The 14822-nt window shown below is 47.9% G+C and overlaps 1 protein-coding gene across 5 annotated transcripts in view; it reads left to right on the plus strand.

Annotated features, from left to right (window-relative positions):
• WSCD2 (WSC domain containing 2) overlaps positions 1-14822 on the plus strand; it is a 247943-nt gene that overhangs the window by 196438 nt on the left and 36683 nt on the right. For 4 of the 5 annotated variants that reach the window (XM_082353823.1, XM_082353819.1, XM_082353820.1 and 1 more), the window contains one exon: positions 6211-7158. The exons of the other annotated variant lie outside the window; for it this stretch is intronic. In XM_082353823.1, the coding sequence (XP_082209949.1) occupies positions 6780-7158 (379 nt within the window). In that variant the 5' untranslated portion in view covers positions 6211-6779. The remainder of the gene's footprint in view (positions 1-6210; positions 7159-14822) is intronic. 5 annotated transcript variants of the gene reach the window in all.

Genomic DNA, 14822 nt, shown 5'->3' on the forward strand with positions numbered 1-14822 from the left:
CTCTTTCACTGGCCAAGTGACTGGTCCAGGAGCAAGAAGGATGAGAAGGAACTTTGATTTAAAGGAATGGGGGGTTCATTTACCTGGAGAAGAAGTGTTTGAGGGATGTCTCCAAGCTCAGGAAGCTTCCTTCCTTTGAGGCTGGGATTCAACTGAGAGATGCAGAGTGTAAGAGAAAGGGCTAGCTGTCCTGGTGGTCTGCCCCATGAGTGCCGTTACATCATGACGTTGAGACTTAGTTCTGCCCTTGAATTCATGCCCCACTTCTTGCTATCTGTATGTGTGGGCAAGTAACTTAATCTCTGTGAGCCTTAGCTCCCTCATCTGTAAGATGGGTATAATCGTGCCTACACTTCACATTCATGAGAGGTCCTATATTGCCTTCCAGGAATCTGGGTAAAGATCTACATTTGGGAGGTTTTGCATAGCACGACTTATTTACAAGGAAGGAAAACTGGAAATATTTTACACATCTAATGATAAGGAAAAGATTGGATAAATCAAGATATATTCCAAGTAATGGATTGCATGAGTAAGTAGTTTATTTAGGTGAAGAGCATGTTAACCCCTTTCCTTCCCTGAGTGGGTAAGGAAGACAGGGAAGGGAAAACACCAAATACAGTGTGGTGCTGTCAACTCAGTTACCAGTGACTGAGGCTGGGGAAACTCAAGGAGCCTGTGCAAACACAGCCTCAGAGTTACTCTATCAGTGGGGTGAGGGAGCTGGGGCATTTATACACCAACTCCCATCAGTCATTCATTGAGGCTGCTTCCAAATGGCATTTGGAAGTCAACTCTATAGGTAGGGCACATACAGCATCTATTACAGATCTACCAGACTGGCAGAAGTGAAAAAAGGTGACAACATTAAGTGCGGACAGGATTTGTAGCCATAGGCGTGCTCATATACTACTGGGGGGAGTTGTCACTACAGCCGCTTTAGAAAACAAATCAGCATTTCTTGGGGTAGTCATAAGATGCTCTCACAGTAGGACCCAGCAATTTCACTCCTAGGTATACACACACCCTACATTAATTCTTGTACACATGTATCAGGAGACAAGGATGCGAGTGTTTGCAGCAACCAGGGAGGGGATTCCGTTCTGCCCAAGCCATGTGAGCTGAGCATTAATGATGAGGAAGCCCTGTGAAGGAAAATGGGATCCTTATACCAGGAAAAAAGGGGCACTGGGAGGCAAAACCACATATATTCTCTACAAATCATAATAAGAAGTAACACTTGGGTGACACTTGTACATGTTAATTCAATTTAATATTTAGTCCTCACACCAACACTATGACATAAGTACTATTATTTCCCTCATTTTATGGATGGGGAAAGTGAGGTTAATAACCACCTCAAAGGGTTCTAGTGAGGATCAAGTGGTGCAATGGAAATAAGATACTCAGCACAGTGCCTGGCACATAGTAAATGCTTGACAAATACCAGTGATTTCTGATATTGTTATTATTTGGCCTGGGCTCTCAGTTTCTTGGAGAAAAACTGAAGAAACTGAACTGTCACAAACCTGGTTTCTCAGCAGCTATTTCTTGGCAAGTTTGGATGGTCAGGGGGTCAGCTGGTGCCTGGGCTTATGCCCTCCAGTCAAATTCAAGGCGTTGTGGAGGGAGAGCCGGCCCCTGCCCAGCCTCCTGGGCATCTAGCCAGACTTACCTGCTCCCCAGAATCTACAGCCCCTCCCAGGGAGGGAGCCACAGGGCAGGCTGCACCTCCTGGTCTCCCTTCCCACAGGGCAGCTCTGCCCTGTCCATCATTCTCTTGGCAGCTCAGCACCCGAGGTTCATTCTGGTGCTGAAAATAGGCTGTGTTTAGACACTCCAGGGCTCCGGCTGGAAACACGAGCTACAGTAACCAAAGACTGTCATGCCCGCAAAAGGGGGCCTCTCAGCCTCACCCTCGTGGCAGCTCACACTACCCTGGAGGCAGGGAAGGGGACATCCACCACTTTCAACAGATGGGGAAACTGAGGCTCAGAGGGCGGTTTCATGTAAAACACAGAGAGATGAAGCAATGACAGCCAGCTTTTAGCGAGCGTCAACTCCGCCCCTGTGGCTTATCTCCTCAAGTCCTCCCTAAACCCCGGGAGGGAGATTCTATGGGCCACCCACTCTGCAGAGAGAAATCGGCAGCTCAGAGAGGTGAAGACACCTTCCCGACTCGCACACCCATAGGTTACGGGAGAGGATGTTAATGTGATTCTGGCTTCCAGCATGTAATGAACAAACAGAAACTGAGAGGTGAAGGGGCTTGCAGGAGGGCCAAGCCATGTCCCCTGCCCAGGGTTGGACAGACACAAGCTGTGGAGTACGGGGTAACATCACACCTGCCTTGCAGGTTGCCAGGAGGGAGGAGTTTGTGAGAAGATGTTTGTAAAACCTCTAAACACAGTGGTCAGCCTATGGTAGGTTTTCAACCAATGGCAGTCAGCTTCATTCCCCAGTTCTGTCTGGACAGACAGAGGCAAAGAGAGATTGAGAGAGACTTGGAGAGAGAGAGAGGGAGAGACAGGAGAGAAAGGATGATGGATGGGCATGAGAGACAGAGAAGGTTTCCTGGGGGAAGTGGGACTGTGGCTCAGCGGGGGGCCCTGCACCCCAGGACCACGCAGAGCTGCCTCCACAGAGCCCTGAATTTATGGCTCCCTTAGGCTGTCATGCGGGGCGTTTGGCACATGGCACAGACCCATTGGTGTAGGTTTAAGCCCCAGGGAGAGGTCAGTCCTCTGAGTCTTCTCACTCATTTTCTGCACTAGTGTTTCTTGGGGACCTACTGTGTGCCAGAGGCTGGGGCTGACACTGTGAGAGCACAGGTCGGGTCCCATTTACATGGGGCTCAGATTCCAAGGTGTTCTCCGTTCAGGTGACGCCCCCACCTCCTGGCACTGGCAGGATGGTGTGGGTGACTCAAGTCAGAACCCCCCTTCCCCCACTTGCTCCTCCCACCACTGCTGCCTCAGTCTCTTTCTGTTCCCTGCCAGCTTCTAATGAGCTCATTATCCTCTTAAAACCCATTTGGCACCCACTTAGAGGAAAGATGTGTTGAAATATAAAAGAATGAGAAGGGAACAACAAAAAAGAACTACACCCAGAAATATCCTCGGAGAGACAAAAAGCCGCAGGGAACAGAACAGCTGAAATCTTTGCTGTCTTCATGCTCGCAGCAAATGTGCTGCTGTAGCAAGGGGCTCTGATGGCAGCTCACATGTGCTCACGAGAGGGGCAGTGGCTGGAGGCTTTTCTTGAGCACCTACTATGTGCCAGGCAGTCTTCCTACAATTTTTAATGCAAGCCTGCCAGCAATATTTGCGGGACGGGGGTGGTGTCAAGCTTCTTATTGTCCACTCCCCAGGAAAGGAGCCTCAGTCAGTGAGAAGAGGTGTCTTGCCCCAATCACATCGGTGGCGGGCGGAAGAGGCAGGGTTTGACCCCAGGTCGGTCTGCCTCCAGAGGCCATGCTCTTGCTTGCCTGTCTCTGGAAGGGCTGGTGTCCCCTGCCCATTCCCTTCAGGGCTGCTGGCCTTTTTTCATCCTGTCCCAGCTGCAGAAATCTCTGCCATGTGTGTGATCTACATGAAATGCCGTGGGGCACAACTCTCTGCCTGGAGGCTTTCTAGCTGATAAGAGACTGGTGAAACTTCAGTTAGAGCACAGTCCAGACTTCTGAGTTTGGCATTCAAGGCTCCCCATGGTCTGACCCCACCCAGCGCTTCCCTGCATTCTCACCATGCCCTAAGCTCCTTGGCTGCCTCCACCCAGTGCCCCGCCGGCGGTGTGTGCTGTTCCTCCTCCCTAAGGTGTCCTTCTGCTGTTCCTTCACACAGAAAGCTGACTCCCCTTGCAAGGCCTGCCAGCTTAAAGACCCCTCCTGGGAGAAGCCCTTCAGGGCAGCTACAGACCCTCACTTCTCTGGGCTCCTGCATTCCAGGGCTTCTTACCCCGGGGTCCAGAAACCCCTTGACATTGTAAGCCAAAATCTAGGAGCTTATGTGCAAGGGCTCTTTTCTGGGCATATGTCTATAGTTTTCGCCATATTCTCAAAGGGATATAAGTCCAGAATAGGCCTGTGGTTAGGAATACAAGCTGTGAAATCAGATGGGCCTCGGTTCACAATCCAGCTGCAACTTCACAGCTGTGCGGCCCTGGACAAGTTGCTTAATAATTCTGAGCCTCATTCCTCGCCTCTGTAAAATAGATACAGATCTCCCTCATTGAATTGTTATGAGAATTAAATCAGAGTATGTAAGCATTTAGAGCAGTATCTGGCACATAATAAGTGCTTGGTAAACATTAGCTGTTAATATTAATTGCTGCTCTATATCATATATACATCTACTATGGGATTTATCATTGTCTATGTAGTATAGTGATTTAGTATAGTGATTGTTTAAATTGCTGGCTCCCTCAGTAGACTCTGAATTCTCTGAAAGCAGCAACTCTGAATTATTTCTGCATTCCAAGCACACATACAGTAGGCAAGCAACACATGTTGTTAAATGAATGGAAGAATGGGTGGATGAATGGATGGGTGGAGAGTTGGATGGATGAATGGGCTGCTACAGTTCAGATGAATGGACGATGGATGGATGGGTGGATGGATTAATGAATAGATTAATGATGAATGGATGGAGGGGTAGGTGAATTGATGGATAGATTAAAGAATGGATGATGGATGGGTGAATAGATTGTGACTTGACGGATGGGTAGGTGGATTGCTGGATAGATTAAAGGATGATGGATGGATGGATGGATGGATGGGTGAACAGATAGTTTGACCCCGCAAGAGCATGGATTTGGGGCTGTTTTGTTCATTTAATTATTCCAAGTGCCTGCAACAGTAGCTGGTGCATGTAGGTGCTCAGTACTTAATTCCTGAATTAATAGGATGGCATATGGAGGGACACTGGACTCTACCTTGAACCACAGTTAAACTCCCATGCTGCTGTCTGGATTGGTAGGGGCTGTTACCATTCAAATCACCCATTGGCTGACAGCTGAATTCTTTGCACTGGCCAAGATTGTCATGAGGCCCCCTGCTGGTGGTAAAATGAAACAACATAGGCCAAGTGGAGTCTTCTATTTTCTAATTTAGATTCTATTTTCCTCCTGTCTGATGATTCTGAATGTTTACTCATAAAGCCGTGGTTCTCAAACCTTTGTGCTCATTACCATCACCTGAGGGCACCTTGTTACACCTGTAGGTGTCCTCTTCAACCAGAGATTCTGGTTGGAGAGGTCAGGAAACTTCATGTTTAACCAGGCTGCCAAGTGATTCTGAATCAGATGCTCCTCAGACCACACTCTGAGGGACCCTCAAAGGATGAGCCACTGCTGGTCATTGAGAGGCAGTGGAGATGGGCTGCTGCTTTGGGGGCTGTCTCTGGATTCCCAAGTGATGCCCAGACCATCACTTGCAGAAAGAGCGTCAAAAAGGCAGGGGTTCAGAGCTGCGGTTTTGTGTTTGGACCATCCTGGGTTCAAATCCCACCGCCACCACTCACCAGTTGTGTGTCCTCAGTTTCCTCATCTGTAAAATGGGAAATAGTTACTTCCCACAGGAACATGGGGAAGAATTATTAATACACATAGAAGGCTTGGCACAAAGCAGGGCATACCAGAGACACTCAATAAATACTGAGTGAATGCGTATGTTGCTAAATAATTCTGCTTTCTTTCATTCTTTTCTTCCTTGGATAGAAGAGAGGGGCTATGGATTTGATCTCTCCCATTACCATGTGAGCCCTGTGAGGGATGGGCCTGTGTCTCTCTGGTTTACAGCTTTATTTCCAGCACCTAGGACAGTGCCTGCTACACACTAGGTGCTCGCTAAACATTTGTTGGAAAACAAAAAAATGAATGAATTTGATCTGGTTCAGTACCAGCCAGGTCCAGCAGACAGTTCAGCAAGTACCTAAGAAGTACTTTTTGGCCTGGAAGTAACCCACGAATCAGTGTATATTTGACAAATATGCAGACGTGTGGGGCATAAGAACCTGTGCTTGTCCAAGATAAAGCTTGCCCTCAAACCAGGACCCAGTAGGATTCGCTTCTACCCAGCACTGCTGGGTGCTTTGAGCCACTGGTTTCCTCCCCTCTCTGACTCTGCATCCCCCCTTGAGAATGTTCAAGAACGCTTCGAGTTCTGGCCTCTGTGAGGAGACCTCTTATGCCTGTACCTGTGCTGTTTTGCAGGTGACAGCCCTGAGCCGGAATGCTTAACCGGATGAAAGCCCGCTAGCTTCTGTTTCTGCCAGGTGGACACGCTGAGCTTGGTCCCCAGCTGGGGAAGAGGCCAGACATGGCCCTCAGTGAAATAATCCAGCCCCTATAGGCCTGAGCAACTGAGAAAGGGCAAGAAGCGAACTCCAGCTGCTGGTGAACCCTCACAAAATCCTCCTCCGATTGCTATTTTCAAAGTTCTTTGGGAACTCTGAGGCAAAGAACAAGATGTAGGAAAATGGGACCAACTCCTGCGTGTCCCGAGCCTCAAAACCCCTTTCATGGCCCAAAGAAGCTCACCTTGACTCCGGGAGGGCTGGTGAACTCTGTCCTGTATTCTCTTGGCTTCAGCCAAGCATTGGACTTGCCCTCCCACTCTGATCTTGGCAGTCACCTTCGCAGACGGATTAAGACTGAAGACCCCCAGGGGCTTCATCGCTAAGGGAAGCTTGAGAAGCAGAGCCCTGCCTCCGTTCCCTCCCTGGATCACACCTCCCAGCCCCCAGCGGAGCCGAAACGATCCAGTCCGGAATGATCCCGCTATGGCCAAGCTCTGGTTCAAATTCCAGCGGTACTTCCGCAGGAAACCTGTACGTTTCTTTACCTTCCTGGTGCTCTACCTGACAGCTGGGAGCCTCGTCTTCCTTCACTCTGGTTTTGTGGGTCAGCCTGCTGTCTCCCAGAACCAGGCCAACCCCGCTGCGGGGGCCCCAGCGGAGGGCGCTGAGCTGGCCTTTTTGGGTGACTTAAATCTGGGCAGAGCCTTCCGGGATACAGGTGAAACCTCGAGCATCGCCCGCAGGTATGGACCCTGGTTCAAGGGCAAGGACGGGAATGAGAGAGCCAAGCTGGGGGACTACGGGGGAGCCTGGAGCCGGGCCCTCAAGGGGAGGGTCATCCGGGAGAAGGAGGAGGAGCGAGGTAAGAGGGGTGAGCATCTGGGCTTGGAAGGTGGCTGAGGAGAAGGGAAGGGGGATGATGATAATAATATAATAACAGCTGCCAGTGTTCAGTGTTTAATAGGAACCAGTCATCATACATGCAAGAGGTTTCACAGAGGAGAAAACTGAAGCTCAGAGACATTAAGTAGCTTGCTCAAGGGCACACAGCTTGTAAGCAGCCAAGCTTAGATTTGAACCCTGAATCTGTCAGAGTCCAAAGTCTGACCCTCCCCTGCAGCCTTTTTTAGCCCTTGTTACATACACTTGAAAATCAAAACACCTAGCATCTATTGAGCACTTACTAAGGGCTAAGTACTTTTCTAAGCACTTGACATGCGTTGAATTATCACCACAACTCTATGTGATAGGTGCTATTATTCCCATTTTAAAGGTGAGGAAACTGAGGCACCGAGAGCCCAAGTTTACACAGCTAGCTAGTGGCAGAGCTTCTGCTCCACTGCATTGCCTCTCAGTTCACTTTGCTGGATCTCTCAGTGATGGCACTTGGGGAACCTCATGGCCCTGGGCATATTTCGTTGCGTTTTCTTAGCCTGTCACAGTCAAAAAGGGCTTTTCTTCCTAAGTGCATTACCTCATTTGATTTTCACTACACTCCACGGACTTAAACAAGGAATATGAACTTATGCCCAGTTAACAGACGTGCAAACAGGCTTGAAGAAGGGAAGACACTTCTCCAGGGCCACATAACTGGTAAGTGGTAAGTTCAAATCAGACCCGTCTGGCCTGGATGCTGGCTCTATGACTACCTCCCAGAGTCAGCCAATGTCTGCCCATCTAACCTGCATTCTGGGGAGGATCCCACAACCCCTGCAGTTCATGAGATTAACACGAATGGATGTTTCCAGAATCTGGGACAGATGGTTTGGGAGGATCTACGACCAATCAGGACAGAAGGAAAACCTCCCTAGCCCTTGTGTTCCCTGCCACATGTCACGCTTCTGCTGTGATTCAACCTATGAAAAACCCCTTCTCCCACTGCGGAAGGAAGCAGGACTAATGGAGGGGACTCATCCCGGGGAGCACATTTCCCTGCTTCAGTCCCACCCTGCACCTGGCTCAGGAGCATCCGGAAGACCCTACCGTCTCACCCTCAGGAATTTCCTAGAATTCTGCCTCTTCGAAAACTTCACAGGGAGGTGAAGGGGATTGTGGGAGGTGGCAGAATGGATTGGAGGACTTGGATTCATAGTCCAGCTCCACTCCAACCAGCCGTGTGGTCCAGGCAAGTGGCTTTACCTTCTCATGCCTCAGTCTTGTCGTCTGTAAAATGGGAATAATGACCCCCTCCCTGCCAGGTTTCTCCTGAGAGTTCAATGAGACATGGCTATGGAAACACCTAGCACAATGCCTGCACATTAGGGGTGATCAGGAAATTCTTGTGAATCTTCCTGGGTAAGGGACCCTGTCTTGTAGGCACAGTTGAGGTGTGAGGTGCTACACTGATGGAGAAATCATGATGTGGCTTCCCTCTCTACCTTCTCCAATCAGTAAGCTTCATCTCACCCCAGCCACTCCAAACTCCTTCTGCTACTTTGCAAACCCCAAAGTTTGCCACAAGCCTGCGCCTTAGGATATGCTCCCATCATACTTAGGATAAATTCCAGAGTCCCCACCATGGCCCACCAATCCAGCTTCATGTTATAACATTTCCCACCCCTCCTCACCACACACTCCTCCCCATTATCCTTCTTGCTGTTCATTGAACACACCAAGTCTTATCCTACCTAGAAATCTTTGTATAGATAGTCCTGTCCATCTGGGATGTTCTTCCCCATATCTTTGCATGGCTCCCTTCCTCCCTTCCCCCTGGACCTCAGTCAAACCTTGCCACCCTGTAGAGGTCTTCCTGGACTGTCCTAAAGTAGCCCCACTTTGTGCCTGGTCAGGACCAGATTCCCCAGCTCTATTTTTGTCACAGTACTTATCACTATCTGAAAGTATCTCATTTTTACTTGCTTTCTGGTTTATAGTCTGTCTCTACTACTAGACCGTCAGCTCCAAGAAGGCAGGAATAGTGCCTGTCCTGGTCACCTCATTCTATCAGCACTTGGGACAGCACCAGGAACAAAGATGGCGCTCAGTACCTACTGTTTGAATGAATGAGTGATTGGATGGACAGATGAATGAATGACCAGCCCTTTGCCTGGAGTGTCTCCACAGGCTTAGCTCTACTCTTCCTCCAGATCTCAGCTTAGCTCACCTCCAGGAAATTGTCCCTGACTGCTCCCCCCAGGCTTGATCGAATGTTCCTCCTCTGTACTCCCTGTCATGGCCCTTATGTGAATGGTAATTGCCTGTGTTTATCGAGGTCCTTTGGTAGAATATGATTCCCTAGTGGCACAGTTGATTTATCCAACGACAATAACAACATCCCCCCATTTGTTATGAGAATGAAATACCACTGCCACTATTACGAGTAATTATTACCATTTCTTGAGCACCTGCTTCACGCCAGTCACTGCCCCATTTGCTTTTCATGTGTTATTTGAATGGAATGATATGCATAAAATGCTTATTACACCTCCCGGTTTATAATAATAGGTCACTTAATAGTTGCTGCTGTTAGTAGTAGAAGTAATAGCTAAACATCTATCGAATGGTCATCATTGGCTAGACCATGTTATAAGTGCTTCATTGCCTTATGTAGTTATCACAACAACTCAAAAAGTTAGAGACTATTATCCTATTTTACAAATGGGAAAATTTTAAACTCAGGGAGAAGTCACTTACCCCAGGTTACGCAAGTAGTGAGTGGAAGAACTGAGGTTTGAAACAAGGTCCATTTAATTCCAAAGTTTGTGAGCCTTCTTCTCTACCACGCCATCCCCCCTGCCTCTGGAAATCTTATATATTTTATAAAATATAAAGACAGAAGGAAGAGAAAATAAGAAAGAAGCCTGGACCCCAGAGCTCTCAGCAGGCAGCTTTGGAATCAGATGGTCTTATTAAGAAAACACAAATTCAGACTGTCCTTGATTAACTTATTCAGAGTTCAGCAAGGAAAGACAACATATTAGATTAACGCTAATAAAAACGAGACGCTTCTTTGACCTGATGCTAAACACATTTGGCTTTTCTCTGAAGCTGGCAAGGGCTCTGCTTGATGCAGTGATGTAAGACTTAAGCTGTAAAGGATTCGGAGCCCATCACGGCGCAGGAGGTGAGGGTGGAGCTGCTCCCAAGCTGGGCTGGGGCTGGGCAGGAAGTCTGACTTCCTGGGTGGAGCTGGCACCTACAATGTGCCAGTCACCTTGCTAGGCTTGCAAAATCCTGTGCTCTGAGCAGCCAAATGAGGGTTCAAATCCCAGTTCTGCAGCTTGCTGGCTGTGCAGCTTTGGGCAGGTCACTTCACCTCTCTGAGCCTCAGTTTCCTTTGGGAGATAAAAAGTACTTAACATCAGATGACTGATGTGATGATTATATAAGATAAATCAATAGCATGCTCTCTAAATGCCAGGCACTGTTCTAAACCCTTTGCATCTATTACCTCATGTAATCTTCGTAGCAACTCAATTAAGTAGACACTGTTATTAACTCCCCCATACAGGGAAGAAACTGAGGCACAGAGAGGCTAGGTAACCTGCCCAAGGTTATCCAGCTGGAGGAGCGGGTATACCAATATTTGAACCCAGGTGGTTTGAATCTTACACCTGAACCTTAACCACTACATCGTCTCACTTCTCAACACACAGAAAGTACTCAGCACAGAGTCTGGCACACAGTAAGCAGTTAGCACGTGCCGGCTATTATTATTAATACTGTAATTCTGTAGGAGAAAACAGAGGTGATTTGACTTACCTTAGGTGACCCAGTTGTTGGGACCAGAGTCAGGAGCCAAATCCAGTTTGATTTCAAAGTCTGTGCTGTTTCTGTTTCCCCCAGATTACAGAGCGGGTGGGCTGGGTGTAAAGAAGGACACGGGGATATTTAGTCAGCATTTTTGGAAGGGACAGCAGGGCACCCACTCCCCATCTCCTCCAGCTGAGGATGCAATCTCTGCAGATTATGGAGGGTCTGCTCTGTGTCGGAGACTGTGTGCTCATACTCAGCCTCACATCAGGTAGGAAGTATTAAACTCTTTTCATGCATTAAGAAACAGAGGGTCAGAGAGAGTAAATGACTTGCCCCCCATGTCACACAGCTGCTAAGAGGCAGAGCAGACTCCAACCCGATTCTGTCTGAATCCAAGGCTCTTATTCTTAACCACTGAGCTATAGAATCCCCAACTGCAATCATTCATTCATTCCATATTTACTGCATGTCTGTATGCCCCGCCTTATGCTGGGAGCTGGAGACACAAGAATGATTCAAGCACAGTTTTTTTTTTCCTCTGAGGAATATTCACACCCTCCTGGGGGAAGACAGGCAAGTAAAAGATAAATTATGTTTTCAAAAATAACTTTTTTCTGGATTATCAAAGTAGAAAAATTAGAATACGTAGCAAAAAAGAGATGAAAAACAAAATAGCCCAGAGTCCCACCATCCAGCAACAGTCCCAGTCAACACTGTTGGTGTATCACCTTTACCTTCCTGTCTTTTTCCTTTATGCGTGTATTTCTAAAGAACAGAATGCTGTATATATAGCATCATATCCTGCTTTCCCCTACTATAGCACTTTTTCATTTTGTTAAAAGTTCTTCCCCAATGGGCCTAAATTATTTCTAATTTGAAAAAATAATGGACAATACTTGGGAAATTGTTTCAGAAAAGTGTTAAGGTGGGGTAAGCCAGGGGACTCTGGGATCCCAAAGGAGGGATCCCGTTCGGTCATGGGGCTGTATCATGGCTGCCTTCCTGGGGGAGGTGATAGTTGAGCTGAGCCTGCAAGATCCATGGGCCTTGACCAAAGTGAAGGATGCATCCCTTCGACCCCAGGGAAGCCTAGATATGAGCAGGAAATTCTATTCCCTGTGCAAGGAAACCCAGATAGCACTGGAGTGATCCTCTTGAAGGACAACTTTCCAAGATGGCGGAGAATTCCCAGCAGGAACATACAGTTTCTCTTCTCCATGAAGAGATCAATCTTACAATCAATCTTAAAATTACCCCTGGGCTTCCCTGGTGGCGCAGTAGTTGAGAATCTGCCTGCCAATGCAGGGGACACGGGTTCGAGCCCTGTTCTGGGAAGATCCCACATGCCGCGGAGCAACTAGGCCCGTGAGCCACAACTACTGAGCCTGCGCGTCTGGAGCCTGTGCTCCGCAACAAGAGAGGCCGCGATAGTGAGAGGCCCGCGCACCGCGATGTAGAGCGGCCCCCGCTTGCCACAACTAGAGAAAGCCCTCGTACAGAAACGAAGACCCAACACAGCCAAAACTAAATAAATAAATAAATAAAAAATAAAAATAAAGGAATTCCTAAAAAAAAAAAAAAAGATTACCCCTGTATTAGAGTCTGAGGGCTGCTATAACAAAATATCATGAACTGGGTGTCTTGAAACAACAGAAATGTATTACCTTGAAGTTCTGGAGGCCAGAAGTCCAAAATCAAGATGGGCTCTCAGCAACAAGAGAGGCCGCGATAGTGAGAGGCCCGCGCACTGCGATGAAGAGTGGCCCCTGCTTGCCACAACTAGAGAAAGCCCTCGCACAGAAACGAAGACCCAACACAGCCAAAAATAATAAATAAATAAATTTAAAGCAAGCCCATATTTCCTTAAAAAAAAAAAAAAGATGGGCTCTCAAAGGCTCTAAGAGGAAATCTGTTCCAAGCCTTTCTCCCAGCTTCTGGCATCAGCAGGCGCCCTTGGCATTCCTTGCAGCTGTATAACGCCAGTCATTGCCTCTGTTTTCACATGACCTTCTCCTTGTGTCTCTGGGTCTTCAGAGAGCCACTTTCTTACAGGGACACCATTCACATTGGATTGGGACCCACCTACTCCAGTATCACCTCATAGCTAATTACATCACCAATGACCTTATTTCCAAATAAGGTCACATTCTGAGGTACTGGGCTTAGGACTTCAACCTATCTTTTTTTTTTTTTTTTGATGAGGGGCACAATTCAACCCATAACTATTCCCACTTTTCAGGCAGGAGCTTGAGTAATACTGCAAGGCTACTGCAGTGTCAGGATTAGAACCCAGATCTGGTGCCTCCTGTCTGTGAATCTACTCATAGACAGTAAATATGAGGAATACAAATTAGCATATGTGTAGCTATCTTTTTAACAAATTACTTTCATTGAAGAGAGCAAAATTTCTTGAAAAGGAAGATTAATTGAAGCAAAAGAAAAAAAAAGGAAAGGGGAAAAAACACAGTCAGGAGAGCTCCTTTCCAGATGCCTGTGCTCTCCTGGGCTCACCCCTCATGGTTTCTGTGCTTGAGATAAATAGGCAGGCTGGGACAGGACTTTGCCATTTCAGCAATATTTAGATGGCTGCAGAGATAAACTGATAAGATTATGTGAACTCGGCCATTAATGCACCCTTGAGTGACCTGTGATTTTTGTCCCTGTGTTGCATACTCGATCTCCACCTCATCTCCGGGAGATTCTGCCACCACAGCAGAACTTGAGGCGGGGCCTTTGGAAAACGGCAGAAGTGGGCTGGACACTACCCCGGCTGATGAGCTCATTGCTAGCAGGGTGACAGAGCTCCAGGGACAGGGTCACCGGTTGCGTTGGCCGCAGCCTGCACTGAAGGGTCAGCGGGGAAAGAGTCACCAGCACTTGCCCAGGACAGGGAGCAAACAGACTCAATATCCATTTCCTGACCCAGAGATCTCAGCCCGTCCATCGGGTCACAGTATGTAACACGCCCATGCTTCTCTGGAGCATCAGTGACGGTACCATGTATCTCTTTTATCCTCCTGTTGACAGATGAAGAAATGGAAGGTCATCTGTTCACCCAACAAGTCCTTGAGCACCTGTTATGTAGGACATCTCAGCCTGATGCCTGGCCTGTGGGAGGGTTAGGGAAGGGGTGGTACAACATTTAAAAGCCCAGGCTTAGGGGCAGTTGGACTTATGGTCAAATCTCAACTCTTCTCCCTAAAAGACCCTCCCTCTCCCATCATCCCTCCAGGAAGGCCTCTCTTGGAGGATGGAGCAGCCCTTCTCCCAAGCCAAGACTGAATGTGGTACATGGGAAAAAGCAGCCTAGACATGGATGTAGTCTAGACTCTCCAAGCTGGGTGGACTCAAGCAACTTAACTTGACAATCAACATATTAGTCAGTGCACCTTTGGTGGCAAGGGACAAAAACCCATCTTGAATCAGCTTAAGCTAAAGAAGAAAATGTATTGTGTCTTGTCACCAAACTACCGAAGGGGCTAGATTTTCAAATGAATGATTTGTGCCCTTCTCTTCCTAACTCTCATCTCTGCTCGCCTCTGACTTAGCTTGGTTCTTCTCCTATACAGACTGACTTTGATGCCAGGGATTGTGGCTGTCGGTAGCTCTGGGCTTAGAGAATGCCTGTGTCATAACCCAAGGGAAACAGATTTCTTTCTCCCAGCTTTAATCTATAAAAATCCAAAGAATGGGTCATGTGCCCTTCCCTGTAGCCATCAATCACTGGCTGGTGGCAGGTGCAATATGATTGGCTCTTTCAAGGTCAGTGTCTCCTCATGGTCAGGGCAGCTAAGATCTGTTAACAGAAAAATAGGAAGAGGGGGTGCTTTG

The sequence above is a fragment of the Balaenoptera borealis genome, assembly GCF_965194805.1.
Source record: "Balaenoptera borealis genome assembly, chromosome: 14".
NCBI classification, from domain to species: Eukaryota; Metazoa; Chordata; class Mammalia; order Artiodactyla; family Balaenopteridae; genus Balaenoptera; species Balaenoptera borealis.